The sequence below is a fragment of the Strix aluco genome, chromosome 4 (assembly GCF_031877795.1).
Source record: "Strix aluco isolate bStrAlu1 chromosome 4, bStrAlu1.hap1, whole genome shotgun sequence".
NCBI classification, from domain to species: Eukaryota; Metazoa; Chordata; class Aves; order Strigiformes; family Strigidae; genus Strix; species Strix aluco.
The window spans coordinates 126,114,848-126,132,005 of record NC_133934.1 but is presented as its reverse complement, the minus strand read 5'-3'; the positions used below and the strand labels follow the sequence as shown (position 1 = coordinate 126,132,005).

General features: G+C 35.7%; 1 protein-coding gene across 7 annotated transcripts in view; it reads left to right on the top strand.

The window, feature by feature from the left end:
• KIAA0586 (KIAA0586 ortholog) overlaps positions 1-17,158 on the top strand; it is a 74,120-nt gene that overhangs the window by 14,268 nt on the left and 42,694 nt on the right. For all 7 annotated transcript variants that reach the window (XR_012622868.1, XM_074821013.1, XM_074821011.1 and 4 more), the window contains 8 exons: positions 47-307; positions 754-928; positions 6,380-6,568; positions 7,494-7,681; positions 8,906-9,013; positions 10,211-10,291; positions 16,303-16,499; positions 16,701-16,819. Coding sequence is in view for 6 of the 7 variants with exons in the window: in XM_074821013.1 (XP_074677114.1) it covers positions 47-307; positions 754-928; positions 6,380-6,568; positions 7,494-7,681; positions 8,906-9,013; positions 10,211-10,291; positions 16,303-16,499; positions 16,701-16,819 (1,318 nt within the window). In the remaining variant the exon portion in view is untranslated. The remainder of the gene's footprint in view (positions 1-46; positions 308-753; positions 929-6,379; positions 6,569-7,493; positions 7,682-8,905; positions 9,014-10,210; positions 10,292-16,302; positions 16,500-16,700; positions 16,820-17,158) is intronic.

The following is a 17,158-nucleotide window of genomic DNA, read 5'->3' as shown; positions in this document are numbered from 1 at the left end:
CTTGAAGATAAAATCTCCTTTTATTACATTTATGTTTTATCTTTAGACTGAAATGGCAAGAAATGATTTGGAACAAGTGAAATATGATCAAAAGGTCCCATGGATCAAGAGAGCCCAAAACATCAAGGCTATGAAGACCAATAAAGAAATTAAAGCAAAAACACAAAAAATCCAAGGATGCTCAACAAAGAAGCCTTTATCTGCAGCTAAGCCACTGCAGAAACAAGCAGAAGATAACACAAGCAAACAGAGGTTTAGAACTTACTTTTCTTCTGAAAGTTTGCAGAGGAAAGAACAAAAGGCAGCTGTGAGTTCCTGAGTAGTTGTGGGGTTTTTTTGTTAATGACTGCTATGCTTTAGATTGCAGTATTGATATGAAAAATTGTTTGTATGTGTAACTGTAATAATTTTAAATGAAAGTGATAGCCCTCTCCTGTGGATTTCTGTTGTCAGAACTGTCCTTCTTTTCATGTGCTGTAGAAGCCTAAGCTGAGTGTGTGTAACAATGTAGAATTCATTGTCGTGTTACCAGTTTGTCTTACCCAGCACCTGCTATTTTATTCAGCTGTTAGTAAGCTTCTTGTATGTATTCTGCATGTATAAGTTTTCATGGATGCTTGCAATTTATACTGTTTGTTGCAGAACTTCTTCCTTTTTTTCCTCTGGATTTTTGCAACACTACTGATGTGTTCAAATTTTCATGCATGAAGAATTGTAAACTACTTTCTTTTTTTTTGTCCTGATGCATGTCAGGGACCTGTGAATGGAAGTGCAGTGGTACAAAATGAAGACTATCTATGTCAAGTTTATGGGAAACCAATTTACCAGGGCCGTCGTAGTACGCTTAAAAAGGCACCATATCTGAGATTCAACTCCCCCTCTCCCAAATCTAAACCTCAGAAACCCAAGGTGATAGAGTGTGTTAGAGGTGAGTAATTCTTTGATGTTAACAAGGTGTTCCTTCCCAGTTTTTCTGTTAGGAATTCCTTCTATAAATGAAACTATTTAATCATAGTTTACCTACTCTTCAATTTAAAGCTTAAGCAACTGCAGTAGGCTTCCCAGAGAGGTGGTCAGTGCCCCAAGCCTGTCAGTGTTTTAAGAGGCATTTGGAAAATGCCCTTAATACTGTGCTTTAACTTTTGGTCAGCCCCGAAGTGGTCAGGCAGTTGGACTAGGTGATCGTGTATCTCCCTTATTTTAGATTGTCAAATTAATATTTATTTCTAAATTTAGTAAATATATTAATATATATTTATTGTTGCCCAAGTCTCATAGAGCTGAATTGCTCGAAGTAATGACATAAGCACTTGAAAGCTGAGTGTTTTGAAAAGCTAACTCGGCTTTTGATAAAGGTTACTGAATATTCTTTGTGTCAGGTTTATCCAGTCATGTCATTCAAACGATTGATTCATTCAGAATAAAGAAAGCTACTGAGATTTGAAAAATTAAACCTGATATTCCATTTCCCACTTCTAATACATGAATTGAAATATGAAAATTTGAATTTATGAGTATTAACTTGAAAATATTGAGGAGCATGTTAACTGGTAGCATTGATTGAGTTCACTAAATGTAAATAACTTCTTTTGTAGTCAAGTCAGGGTTAAAAGCGGAGTGTAACTCTTTTGTACTAGCTTGTTAAGGGTATTTAATTGATTGATAGAGGTTATTAGTTGATTAGTAATGAATCCCATTCATTAGTTTTGTAGGCAAAGTGTCAGGATCAGAAGAGTCTAATTTTCAAATCTATTAAAAATGTGTAAAAATAATTAAAAAATAAAACTATATGATATCTAACACAGGTAAGTGTAGATAAACTTTATCTTGAGTTAGTAGAAAGTAATGCTTTAATTTGGTCTGTTTTATTCCCTAGTTATCTTTTCAAAACTTAACTGATCCTTAATATAGAAACTAAGATTAATCTTTAACTGGTATGTCAGAAAAACTGATGTGTATCATCATCTCGCTGCGGGAGAGACTGAGCAAATTAAATGATAAAATATAATGATGGAGAGAAAGAGTGTGTTAAGTGTAAGAGGCAGGTAAAGTGATAGTGGGCACAGTCGAGTTAATAGGATGAGCATCAGTGGAAAAATATTAGTTGGCTTCTCTATACACTTCTTGCACTTATGCTGTTGTTACCCATGCCCGGAAAATATACCTGATACAGTCTTAACTGTCATGTTTAAAAAATGGTGTCCATGTTTTTATTATAAGTGTCAAAATATTATATTCTGTATGACGTATAAGAGATTAACATGAGAAGGCAGTCACCTGATGAGACCATGTTTTTAGGTCATGAAAATGTATGGCATAAAACATATATATGTCTTTGAGGACAAGCACTGCTGGTTTGTTTATTTTTTTTTGACATTATGATGTACATCCACAGTGGCAAATCCTCAAAATAGTAAAAAATCTGTTGTTAAACTTAGTGTAGTCTTTATGCCATTTCCTGGCACTTTTCTTAACTGTGCTCTGGAGCCCAGTTGTGATCCGTGAAGAAAAAGTATTATTGGTAGAAAGTATTTGCAATTCTCATAACCCTTCTGGAAAATGTGAGTTATAGTCCTGGCAAAAATCTAGAAGACTTTTCAAAGTCTACTTTATTTTTTAAAAGGTAAGAACTTGGTATATGAAAACTGCTAGTCTTGTTGTTTATGTATTTTATTTGACCTCTCTTGAAACACTTCTTTTTTGTGAAAAATGCTGGTATACTCATTTGAAGGTCTAGCATGATACATCACTCTTTTTGACTACTGGCTGTGCTGCACACCTGTAATTTAGTTTATCCTGTACAGATATTTTTGAATAAAATGTGTGCTAGTAAGCACTTAGTGTAGCAATAAGAATGATACAGTGACCACTAAGATTTGGATTGAGAACAGACACTTCTTTAAAAATATTTAATCAGCAGTTCTGCTTTTGCTGAGTCCTAAATGACATTTTTCTTCTATATTTATTGGGCTCTTGTCCTTTATAGAAGGTCACAACCTTTCCAGGGAGGCCAATTTCATCATTCCAGAAACAATACCTTGTAAAGAGGCAGAAAAAGTGCCCCCCTCTCTCCCAATCTAATTATAATAAATAGGTCATTTGGTCATTTGACACTGCTAGTTTTCTACCGTTAATGTGTTTAATTCAGTAGTGTCAGTGAAATGTAAAGGTACAGGTTGCATGTGGTTGTAATACGCTACTCCGGTGCTTTAGCTTGTTCTCTATTGCAGACAAATAGAAATGAAAGAGAAAACTGTGCACTGGATCCATGCTGCACTCAGTCTTCCAAAACTCCTGCATGTGACAAATAACAGTTTAACAGCTCTTTGCCTGAAAACAGAATGAACTCTGGATAGCCTTTACCCAAAGTGATTCTCTTCCAAGGCATTAAGTCATACTACAGCAGTACAGCAATGTGTGTTTGCAGTAATAAAGCCGCCATAAAATTCATTTATTTCACATCAGACTGCAGTTATGGAAAGTTACGGGTTTGTCTTTATCTTGACAGTAAATAAGACACCCCCTTGTATTCTTATCTAAGGGAAGGCATGTCACTTAACAAGAATAGTATTCCAATTAGTATGTGTCCTATTTCCAAGTTTTCTGGTTTTAATGACTTTAGACTGAGGTCAGCCTTTGTTTGATACTGGTGTCACTTGTCTCTGACTCTTCTTATAAGACAGTTGGTCAAGCTGCTTAATTTTTGTGCATTCCTACATCTTGCCAAAAAATTGGAAAGTAATACTCCTGTGTTTCACATGGGTCTCATGAAGACAAAATAGTTAAATGCTTTTGAGGGCTGCTATTCTGAAAGATGCTGTTATGGCAGGAAAGTATAAATAATAAAATTAGAAACAGATCTGTACTTCTCTATAGTAGGAGTGTAAATAAAATGAAACGAAGTTGAATGAGTGCTTTAAAGCACCAGGTTCTTAAAAAAAGAAAGGAAGAAATCTTGCTGGCATTAGGCATGGTTAGTTCTTTCCTTCACAGATCTGCACCCAGATTCCCTTCCTGGCCTTGATATACCAGGTGATAAAGGCTTAAAAATTATTAGAAGTCGTTGGCCTTGGGTTTGATTGGCTGGAAAATCCAGACTTATTAAATGACTCTATTTTGTTAGAGCAGTCCACTGAGCTTGTTTTAAATTAGTGTTAGAATAAGGATGTTTATTTAAGACTGAAATGGCCATCTGGAGAGTCTCTTTTCAGTCATTTTATAACTTTCTCAACCATTTTCTTTGCAAATAAACTGTAGTGACTAATGCTTGGTTTCTTATGGGACATTAGGAAAAAGTCCAACTAACACTTTTATGAGTAAGAGAGCATTTCTAAAAAAAGTTGTTTTCTTGCATAATTTGAACTGATAAATATATGTAAAACACTAGGTTTTTAAAGCTAAGTTTAATTAAATGTCTAGTTTCTGCCCCAGTGCAAATAAAGTTTTTAAGGGGAAATGAAAAGTTGAAAGCAATTAAAATGAGGTGCTGTGTGTATACAGTACTTAATCATTCTTACTGTGAGAACCTTGTTTTTACAAGTTGGCGGTATTACAGATATGTTGCCAATTTCTGCTTTTGCTCAAAAGTTCAAGGCCAAGGGGGACTGTTAGATCATGTAGTATGACCTCTTCTAAATCACAAGCCACTGAACTGCATCTATTTATGTTACTGAGTCCAGTAATTTGTCTTTGACTAAAGGACAGTCTTTCTGCCTAACCTGTGCTTTGCAGAAAGGCACATGCTCATCATTTAAAGACATCAGGAATTCTGCCCTTAATTACTTTTTCCCTTGGCTAGATACCTTACGGTTCAAAAGTAAATGGGACACTTCAAATTTAGTATCTGATTTATAGTGAGGTTTTGGCTTCAGTTTACAGCTACTTCAGTTTCCAGGGGATTTACCTCAAAAAATGAAGAAGGCCTTTTAATGTCCAATCTATTTTAGTCTTGACAGAGATACAGAATTAGTACTGAATGCAGTATTATCATATATGGAAGTCTTCTCCTGCTCCACCTCACTGACATCCTGTTGAAACATCTGAGGATTACATTTATCCCATTGACCATTGTGATTTCTCATTGTGTTGCTTATCCAACATGACCTTAAAGCCTTTTTCAGAGACACTTCTTCCTGACCTGTGTGTTCTCATTGAAGCGTTATCACTTGCTGTTCTTGTTCCTAGGCTTATAACCATAATTTGTGTGTATAAAAATACCACCTCTTGAGGGAATTGCCTTACTTGTCTGCATTTGTTAAAAGTCACATTATCAATCTTTGTTATCCCTACATTTTATAATCATTGACCATTATTCTTCAGTTAATTAGGAAACTATTGAATATGAACAGAGCTAAAAACTGCTTGCTGCTGTGTGTTAACTGGCCATTAATACAGGAAGGGTAATGTTTGGAAACAACAGAGGAGTAAGATGACATTTTTTGGCTGTAGTAAAGATGTGAAGTTGGTTACCAGTGTGATTCTTTCCAGGTTCATTTTCCTGATGCCTACAAAGTAGCGGTAGAAGCACTTCACAATTGTTGGCTCCTTTTTTGAGGATGTTTCAGGCAGTTTTTATCCATTTAGGTTAAAGTTTATAATTTCCTTAAAAATATCCATTGTTTGCAAAGAATATAGGTTGCATAAGACCTTGCATGACTGTATAGTGAGTAATGCAATATTGCAATAAATGTTCTTCTCTGCTATATGCTTAGGCATTGTTACATACAAATTACTTCTGGGTGGCTATTTAACAATAGATTTTCAAAACTGGACCAAAAAATCAGTGCTTCTTTGACCTGTAAGACAAGACTTATAGGTATTAGTTATGGCTTTACTTTCCAGTAGCAGTGAGTTATTAAACGAGGAATTTGTAGATTATACCTGTTCCGTTGCATACTTGTCAGTCTTGTGGCTGGAGGCAAACTACATGTTTATAAAATTGAGGCAGTTAATCAGACGAGCAACAGATGAAATTTTGGCTGTATTTTTTTATCCTGTTTATTTTTTATGGCAGGCTTGCATGCTCTTCCAATGCTGTATTTCAAACCTAAATCATGGGTTTCTTCTTAGCTGCTAAATCATATGTTTCATTCCAACCTGTTATCATCCTTGTTTCCTTTTCTTCATGTTTCTGTGCCTTTATTTGCTAGATTCAGATGCTCAAAAGTTGTAATTTTAACTCCTTCAGTTGCTGTCAATACTGAGACATCTAACTTAGCACTTTTAAACTCTGCCCTTCCTGTGTCCCTCCCTTGTTCTCTTCATCCCACAGCAAAAATTTGTAATTGTTTCAGTAGAAGGGTTTAAATTAGTAGAGTGTGTGATATTACTGGGTTTGTGTATGTGTTGATGACACACAGTTTATCTGCTCGTGTTTCAGGTACAAAGGTAAAGTCAGCAAGAACACAGACGACTTCTCGCATGCAGAAGGTCGTTACCAGCCCTAAGAAACAGCATCCTTTATATGCACTTACCCAAGAAAATCAGTATCTCTTCAGTCCAAGTCGAGATGCGGCTGCTGTCTGCGGTCCACTTGAAGGTCACCTAATTCCTATGGCTATTCCACTAGGTAGGAGCAAATAACCTGCAGGAGGACTTGTGAAGGTTAACTAATGCTACTTCATGGAAATACAATTTACATCTTCTTAAGTAAATCAGTGATTTGCCCTAGCCCATGGGATTTTCAGCTGCCCTTCTCATGGGAAATCTACATGAGGGAGCAGTTTAAAATGTTCTGGTTCTCCTCATTCTTTGTGCTGGATGTCTGGCAACACCCTGACGGAGCAAATATTTGCTTAACGGTACATACCTTCTTTGGTACAATTTACATTTCTAGGGTTCTTGTTCTGGCTTCAGGTTTGGTATTCATATAAGCAGGAACTGAATCATTGGCCCTTGGATTCAACATTTGCGATGACTTCAGCCCAACAATTTCAGTAGGATTGTCTCAAACACACTAAATTCATTGTCATGGCTTCTGTATTTTTGGACCTTCAGTAGAACCTTTATATAGACCTTGTTTTGGGAAGGTTTAGTATTATATTGGCAGTTAAAGAAGATAAATAATAATTTAAAAAAAGGGTATGTCAAACAAAAATTTGTGGGATGCTATATTAAGTGTAATAGTATCTTGAATATGATTAAGAAAATGTGAGGTGAGGGAAGCATGATACGCAATTTTGAATGGCAAATACAATGTTGTTATTCTTGTTTTCAGCAGTAGGTGTCACCATAGTCAAGAAAAGTGAATAATTTTTAAAAATGGCAGTGTTGAGTTTACAGTTTCAGCTGGGAAAGCCTTAAAAGTACCTGGTGAAGCACTCTACTTTAGCTAGTGTTAATAGGGAACTTTTAAATTGGTCCATAATTGCGCATGAGGTCTCAGTCTGTTTCATGCGAAAAACAGACACCCAGAATTTAATTTTAATTAATTTATTAATATACTGACTTTGGAGATTTATATATATCTTTAATTATTTTTAAACTGTCCTTAGGTCAAACCCAAATTAGTGACATCTCACTGCAGCCTGCTGAAGTAGTTATAGGTAAACCGCACCCTGTTACAGTTACAACCTCTCTTCCTCAAGTGCCACCAAAACCACCAGTTGAGATTAAAAAAACAAACGTAGCTGTAATAGAGATGAGATCAGAGAAAAAGGATCCACCTCAACTGTCCGTGCAGGTACGTATCAAGAGTGATGATTATTTGTTTATTTTAATGAAAGGTAACTAAAGACAGTCTCATCCATCAGTAACTGACATCAGGAAATGGTTTTCAGTAAGCAGTAGAAACCTGTAGAATGGAGGGACCAAGAAATTGTCATGCTATGCTAATATTTTTATTCATATTTTAACAATTATCTTTATTATTTGACCAAAATAGAAAACTGTTTCTTCTGTAAGTCACCTATGCAGGGTGTTTGTATAATAGTTCTATGTAACATTTTCTTTTTTTTTTTTAATGAGATTTTTGAGCCAAAACAAACTTGGAATAAAAAAGTATTAATAGAAATGTCAGTTTTCTTGGATAACTGCTTTGGCCTTTAAGATTTCTGTTTCAAGCATTAGTCAACCCAAGGAAATCACTCCTGATTAATCAACCATTGCAGTCCTTACCTAGTGGGTTGTTGGGGTTTTTTTTAATTTTTTACATGAGTCTGTTGTCAAGGAAGTTAATGTTTCTTACATGTTCATTATTTTGGATTCAAATTGTTGAGAATGTCCACACACCTACACACACCTTTCAGATACAAATGATTCATGGAGCTCAAAGTTAAATACTGGTAGAGTAGTATGTGGTTTGTTCCCTTGCTGTATCACTGTATTCCACCCACATGCATTCTGCTTTTATTTCACCCAGTTCTTAAACATTTAAGGTGATTTTTTTTCCACCCCTCCAAAGAATTAAGCAAGCATTTAAATCTTTGTTCTTAAAAAAAAACACAACGCATTTTGATGCTGTAATGGACATGCCTTTATCACAAACTATATTGTAATACTATTATCCTTTTATTTTACTATACCAGATCACAATGTGAAGCCAATAACCAGCCTACGCAGTGGCTTGTAGGCCAACATAGTGTAAACAAATTGCAAATCAAACACACATCTACTATATAAATAGTTATATTCACCTTTTGTCACAGGCAAGACATAGTATCAAGGAGTTGGAGAACAGGAGAGATAAGGTACTGCAAGAAAAGAAGCGATTATTTCCAGGGTTAGTTTTTGTAAGTTTCAGTATTTTGTTTTTCAGCATCAAGTTGTTACCAGATACAAGTATGAGAAAATGGGGCCACTGAAGTTTAGTGGCTCAGTAGCAAGTGGAAGAGAGAATCTAAAAAGTTCAACGATAGTAGCTAAGCTAATACATAAATTTTCAGATTGGTGCTTTTTTCTGTCCTAGGTGTTACCAAATGTAGATATTGACAGTATTTCAAGTGACAGTGTGAGTGTAAACCATGTGCTTCCAGGCTCTGAACCTGCTCTTCCTCCTGTTGATGCTGTAATACAGGTATTGATGGGTCTAAATGTCTGTGAATTCAAATTTTTTAACAAAGAAGATGTTAAGTACTACAAAGTTATCTCATTATCTTGTTTTAGTTAGAGAAATTAGACAGTTCCAGGAAAAATGGAGTAACTATTCTGAAGAATTTATGATTTGAGGTATGTGGTTAAGAAAATGAAAAATTGCAGCAAGACACTGTTCTTCCAAGATTAAATAATCACCGTAGCAAAACTCTAAGAAAAACAACATTTCTCTGTCCTGTTAAGAGTTGTGATCCCTTTTTGGCCATGTCTGTCTTATTTATACTGGCTTTAGTGTTCTGACATGACGAGCGAGGATGTTCTTCATTCCTCTGTCTGCTCCTTGGCTGTACTTGAGTGATTAGTGGCATGCATGCATAGCCTGTTCACTGGTAGCCTGATGTGTGTGGAGCTGGCCAGTCTATTCTCTTTCCATATAACTTTTCAGAAGCATTTTTAATCTAATCTAAGCAGTAATGAAGGTTTTTGTGCAACTGAAAGGTTAACTGCTGCATGCTGAATGGTAAGGTTGTAAACTAGGGCACATGTTTGCAGGATGGCATATTGTTTCTTCCAGTGGACTTCTGTTTTGTGCTTTGCACAGACTGGACAGTGTGAGGGCACGGTGGTGCAGTGGTTATTTGTGTACAGTTATTGTACCCTCTGTTTTCTGTGTGTGTTAGCTGCTATTCTGACTTGAGGAGTTAGGTCCTCCAGACTCCTGTGGTCAAGGTCTTCACTGAATAAGACAGAGACTGGACTAAAATAGTGATTATTATCTGAAAATGATATTATTAAATAATATTGTAGAAATCGCACATAAGTAAATTGCTTAAGAAACTTCTAGACTCTTGTGTGCTATGTTTTACAATACTCAGTCTTACTGGTTTTTTTTAAGAAGAGTTACAGGTATTGCCCTAGAACTTTTGGTGTTGAGATACTCCATTAGCTTTGGTAGCAGCAGGTTTTAGTTGTCAGCATACCAGAAAAAGTTCTAATAATCTCTTTTTATGATATGCAAAGAAATTCCTCATAACTTTTAAGGTGGGTAAAGCATTTTTTCTGAATTCAGGCTATTGACAGTGAGTGGTGATTTAATTGCATTCTTGTCATGAAATTTTTCTGCTAATGCATTTTTTCCCCCAATATGAAATACCTAACAATTTCAATCTATCTTTATAAGACTCCAGAAGATATACATAGTGAGGAAGAAGACACAAAGTTTCCGGGAACTAATTTCATTGATGTTACTGATGTCATGCAGGTAACTATATTGAAAATGTATCCTTTCCTTTTAAGCATTTTTATATTTATTTTATATTATTCTGTCATAACCAAAAACACAATGTAGAAGATTAGTTTGCTTTACTAGCAACTTTAAAAATACACATTGTGAGCAATAGTGAGCTGTTATAAAAATATTAGAATATTAGAAATTTTTAGTTTCAAAATTACCTTATGTTATTGGAGGGGAGGAGCTAAATCTATTTGGACAACTTTTCTTCTGTTTGCACAAAAATGCTTTATTTCATAAAAATAAATAGGAAAGGTATTTAAGAAATTGGTTTATGATCTAGCTAAACAAAAAGCTGCAATGTTAAATTTTTTTATACGTGAATAATAGTTACTCATATTTTCTCTTTTCATTTTTCTCCTGGATTGCGTTTATCTTTTATTTTTGGCAATGGGATCTATTTTAACCACAATACCAAAAAAATGTTCCAAGTGAAACATATGTTTGGCCTATGACCATACAGACAATATGCTTAAAAATGTGCAAGGTAAACACAATGTGGAAGCATAAAATCAACCTCTGGAGTGGCAGGGGTGTTTAAAACATCAAAAGAAAGCAAAGTTATTCTTACAAAAGAGGCTTCAGATTCATGAAAAAATGTGCATAAAAATACAGGAAAATAGCTCGTTGTCTTTCCCACACCCTTTTTATTATGAAAACTTAATTCTGTTAGAATTGAAGAGGATAAGTATTTGTGTGAAATATCTCCTTTTCTCCTTTTTTTCTCTTTTCTCCTTTTTTTCTTTTCTCCTTTTTTTCTTTTCTCCTTTTTTTCTTTTCTCCTTTTTTTCTTTTCTCCTTTTTTTCTTTTCTCCTTTTTTTTCTTTCCCCTTTTTTTTCTTTCCCCTTTTTTTTCTTTCCCCTTTTTTTTCTTTCCCCTTTTTTTTCTTTCCCCTTTTTTTTCTTTCCCCTTTTTTTTCTTTCCCCTTTTTTTTCTTTCCCCTTTTTTTTCTTTCCCCTTTTTTTTCTTTCCCCTTTTTTTTCTTTCCCCTTTTTTTTCTTTCCCCTTTTTTTTCTTTCCCCTTTTTTTTCTTTCCCCTTTTTTTTCTTTCCCCTTTTTTTTCTTTCCCCTTTTTTTTCTTTCCCCTTTTTTTTCTTTCCCCTTTTTTTTCTTTCCCCTTTTTTTTCTTTCCCCTTTTTTTTCTTTCCCCTTTTTTTTCTTTCCCCTTTTTTTTCTTTCCCCTTTTTTTTCTTTCCCCTTTTTTTTCTTTCCCCTTTTTTTTCTTTCCCCTTTTTTTTCTTTCCCCTTTTTTTTCTTTCCCCTTTTTTTTCTTTCCCCTTTTTTTCTTTCCCCTTTTTTTTCTTTCCCCTTTTTTTTCTTTCCCCTTTTTTTTCTTTCCCCTTTTTTTTCTTTCCCCTTTTTTTTCTTTCCCCTTTTTTTTCTTTCCCCTTTTTTTTCTTTCCCCTTTTTTTTCTTTCCCCTTTTTTTTCTTTCCCCTTTTTTTTCTTTCCCCTTTTTTTTCTTTCCCCTTTTTTTTCTTTCCCCTTTTTTTTCTTTCCCCTTTTTTTTCTTTCCCCTTTTTTTTCTTTCCCCTTTTTTTTCTTTCCCCTTTTTTTTCTTTCCCCTTTTTTTTCTTTCCCCTTTTTTTTCTTTCCCCTTTTTTTTCTTTCCCCTTTTTTTTCTTTCCCCTTTTTTTTCTTTCCCCTTTTTTTTCTTTCCCCTTTTTTTTCTTTCCCCTTTTTTTTCTTTCCCCTTTTTTTTCTTTCCCCTTTTTTTTCTTTCCCCTTTTTTTTCTTTCCCCTTTTTTTCTTTCCCCTTTTTTTCTTTCCCCTTTTTTTCTTTCCCCTTTTTTTTCTTTCCCCTTTTTTTTCTTTCCCCTTTTTTTTCTTTCCCCTTTTTTTTCTTTCCCCCTTTTTCTTCTTTCCCCCTTTTTTTTCCTTTCCCCCTTTTTTTTCCTTTCCCCCTTTTTTTTCCTTTCCCCCTTTTTTTTCCTTTCCCCCTTTTTTTTCCTTTCCCCCTTTTTTTTCCTTTCCCCCTTTTTTTTCCTTTCCCCCTTTTTTTTCCTTTCCCCCTTTTTTTTTCCTTTCCCCCTTTTTTTTTCCTTTCCCCCTTTTTTTTTCCTTTCCCCTTTTTTTTTTCCTTTCCCCTTTTTTTTTTCCTTTCCCCCTTTTTTTTTCCTTTCCCCCTTTTTTTTTTCCTTTCCCCCTTTTTTTTTTCCTTTCCCCCTTTTTTTTTTCCTTTCCCCCTTTTTTTTTTCCTTTCCCCCTTTTTTTTTTAACTTTTCCCCCTTTTTTTTTTTTCCTTTTCTTCTTTTCCCCTGCACAGATCAGCACTTTTAGACAGCACCAATGTGCTGATCCTGTTCCCCTCTCCAGCAGTTCAGGATGGAGGTCTGGGATATACGTGTGCACGTGTGTATGTATGTACATATATGTGTGTGTGTGTGCATGTATGTACCCAGGCATACACACACGCAGTGTGGATCCCTCCAGTATCTGATGTTAGACACTCAGTGTACCCAGTAGCTGGCCTGGGGTCCTTGCCCTCCCCAGCTCTGGCACCTGAACGTGCAATCCCCTGAAGGCCTCCTGCTCAGGAAAATAGTTGGAAATGGCACTTAGTGGGGAGACAGGACAGCCTGCGCTGATCAAGCACAGGGCAAGGCCAGGCAAGCATGCTCACCCGCCACTTTTGTTCCCTTATCCCTCTATTTTCCCACACCTGTACCTCTCCAAACCACCTCGGTCCTAACCCTTCTACACCTCTGGTTCCTCCCCGTAAACACCACATTAAAAAGTGTTGTACCATCCCAAAATACTCTTCCTTGCATCCCATAAGAAGTCATCATGTCATCACCTCATCCAAATGCACCTGCCCAACCTTAAGAAAGATGATGTGGAGGGTCCCTCCATGGGCTCATCTTGCTGGGCTTCGCTCCTGGACTCTGGGGCTGAGCCCTCTCCTATGACAGCCCTGGGAGCAGCCATGTCAGCGTGCTCCATTGTTGTATTAGGTTGTTCTCCCACCTGTTGTCGTTCCTTTGTGTGGGTGGAGACAAATGTTTTGTCACATAACCTAACAGTTTTAACAGTTTTGAGGACTAACGCGATGTGCCACAACTTGTAAAACACAAGCCCTGCCGTGGGAAGAGGTGATGTGCCTTGTTCTCCCATTGCAACTTTGCTGTCTAGTTTTTAAAGACCCAGAGCTCCATCTTCCAAAATAATTGAATTAAGGTGCTCTTAGTTCACAGTAAGAAAATTCACCTGTGGAATAAAGCAGAAAAAAACTGTTACAGCTTTGATTTACATACTTCTTTATTTTTGATCAGTGGTTGCACCTACAACAAAGTAGGTTCCAACTTTCTGCACAGAAGGTTTCATAAGGCCAGCCCTTGCATGGACCCTGCCTTATTCCAGAGTGAGAAACTTGCTCAGCTGACATGAGCCCAGAACAGACTCTCAGATTTATTGAGTCTACTTTCCAGCTCTTATGAGCAGCCACGTTCTGCAGTACCTTTAGCAAACTTACTAGGATTTAAGATTAGAGACACTTTTTGCTCTCTCTGAAGATGCCCTAATTGCAAGGTGGGGACTTGTTTCTCAGAATTTTTGCTTCCATTTTGAATACCACTGCGAAATATATAACCTGCAGAGATCAGAGTAAATGCATTTTCCGCAACCCTGATTTCCCATGGATGCTCTTGGGGGCAGTGATTTTTTACATGTTAACTCTTCAGACAAAAGATCACAGATACCACCTGCAATGCAGCCTGACCTTGCTTGTGAAAATTGCCTTAGAAATCTGTCAAGAAGAAATCCATCCATTTTGGATGGCTTTAATAAAATACTATGCATATGCATGTTTGGTAATGGAACAAATTATTCTATACCACCTAATAATTTCAAACCTTTTTTTTAATTATCTGGATGTAATTTGGGAAAAAGAATTTTGGCTTGCTACTTTATCATAAAGTACAGTGATTAATATTCCAATCATATCTGAAAGACTTTCTAATTTATACCATATTTTGATTGGGAGTCATGATAGATATTTTCAACAGTCTCCAAGGAGGTAAAATGCAGAATTGAGTGCAGATAATTCAGGATTGGTCTACAAGGTGATATATGTACAAGTTCAAACTGTATAATTAAGTACTGACTATTACATTATTTTTTTATTTCAGCAGAGATAATGTATCATCTCAAAATGAATATAATTTTCTTTTGGGTTGTGCACTATTAAAAATAAAATATTTTTGCACATAGTTTAGAAATGCAGAACTGCAAAAGTTTGTCAGTTACTAAATATATATAAGATTTATTATATGTACTTGGTTTATTTAATCCAGATGTTTGTATTTTGCATACTTTCAGAAAGGATTATATTAAATAGGCAACATCAAAGAAAATTTATGGAGTAATGCAGTCAGAAGAAAATGCATAATGAAACACTGGACAAAGACATCTTTACATTTGCTGTCAGAATGAATAATGGTTACGAATACATATATCCTAACAGAATGAACTGCTTATCAGCTTGCAAGGCATCCAGTGCCATTCTGAGTTTAACTTTACTGTCTTATTTCTACGCCTAGGATGTTTTAGAGATCTTTGTTTGTCACCCAAATACACATATGCTGTTTTACCTGCTTTGTAAGTTACAGCTTTTCTTTGAAGAATTATTACTATTTAAAGATCCAGAAAGATCCCGCTCCCCAGTAGCTATTTGTTGTAATAACCCATCATGGACCTATCTGACTTTCAGTTTTAAAGTATATTAAGGTAGGAGAGGAGTATTAATGCTGGGTTGGGGAAGGAGACAGGAAAATGTTACTATCTTTTTTTTTTTTCCTTCTCTGTTCTTGCTGTGTTTAGTGATTTGTTCTGTTATTCATAGAAAATACGTAGCCGCTTTTTTTTATAAGTTAAAAGTAAATTTAATTTATAAGGGAAAAGAAGACTATTTTCTCCTTTCACTGTGTTGGAGATTAATTTTAGTAAATGTAGATTTACAGTGAGCTCTTTTAAGCAACATCGCATACTTCTCACTGGTAATTCACTCAGCTCTTCATCTCTTTCTAGCATGCCAAATTTTCTTCTTAGAGAATCATATTACTATTAGAGACATTTGTTTTTAATATTATGAGTGAAGGATGCAGGTTCTCATCCATCACGAGACATTTCTAAAGTGTTATGATATGACAGGTTGGTGTCTGCTTTGTACGGTTTCTTAAATTTCTACAGTTTCTTAATGATGTGTATGTGCTCAGGTGGGGGAAAGGAGGGTGGCATCTTTGGAAACAGTCAAACATTATAATACACACTGAGTAACTTCCATAACTTTTTAGAAATAACACATTAAGGTTAAATTCAAAGTGACTGTGAGGATCTTGTGAATTGATCACCCAGAAATACCTTTTAACTTTCAGCAGCTGAAGTTAATGAAAGTGCAAGCATACACGTAACATACGTGTAAACTATTAATATCTGGCCTTCAGTGCTGGCAGCTTTATTAGAGTTTTGACTGACTACATGCTCGTTAGCTTTTGGGAATGTGTCTTTTCAGACAGGAGACTAAAGTTAAAATTTTAATTTCCAAGAAAAATCCCAAAACCAAACAAAACCTAACCCAAACCAAAACACCTAACCCAACAAGTAACTGTAGAAAGTTTCCTAAACTTTTTTGTTTAAAGGAGAAGCATTTCTGGAGTATATATTAAAGAAACCTGACTTATGTCACAAGTAAATTTCTCAAGTATTAGCATTACCATTGGCTCCCTGCCCTGTGCAGCACAGGCAGGAAATATGAGCCAAATCATGTTTTACTTAGCAGTTCCTATAGCTTTATACCTCTACAGATTTATGATTTGCTAAGTTTAGAATTGTATCAATTAAGTACAACATACTAAGAAGGGAGAATGTGGTTTGTGTGCTGTGACACATCTACAAATGTTTCTTAAAAAAAAAATCTGACGGTTACCTCAGTGACATTGCCTTCCAGAAATGTACCATAACTTAATTTACTACTTATTTATTAGGATCGGGACGAGGAGAGGGATGAAATTCCAGAATTATTTGAACCTCTTCTGGAGCTTAATGGACAGTTTAAAGTTGCCTCGCCAAAATACAGTGGTCCTTTGTTTCCTCCAGTGGCTTCTGCTCCTCAGCAGTCCTCTGATATTTTGGATGAACTGATTCAAAGGAGAGAAACTGTAGAAAACAGGTTGATAAATTGGTGAGTTGCAATGTAACAAAGTGACGAGAGAATATATATGGAAGAAGGAATGACTCCATAAGAATATCTTCCCTTTTGTTTTCTCCCTTCCCTTCTCCTTTTTCCTTTGAACTGCCTTGCATTTTATGTCAAGAATGCTCTTTTGTATACTTTCAGGTGGTTTTGTGTTTGCTGATAGTTAAATGGGTTTTATTCTGCTAGGGTGGAACAAGAAATAATGGCAAAAATTATCAGTGGGATGTACCCAGTTCAGAAAGAAACAGTGCCCAGCATTAGCACCTCAGAGAGCGAAGACAGTGAGTCTGTAACCTCTGACATTGGTAAGTAGGAGTTATTGTTCTCATCAGCAGATGGATTATCTCAATTTTCAGCTAATTTTAAAAGCGGTGTAGGTAGCTGTTGCCTGAGCGGAAGAGTGGATAATGCTGAACCAGTGAAACTATAAAATGCAAGAGTGTATGCTTTAATTTATGCTGAGACAGAGCAAGCATAAGGCCACTGAAATAAATTACCTAAAAGAAGAAAAAGAACACATAAAACACACCACTATAGAGATCAACTCCTGTTACTGGCCATCTAAATCAGATTTGGCATTTTGCTAAATCTGTAATGTTTGTTTGCCTTTCTTTTGTGAATAGATACATCAAAAGTTACCTCCC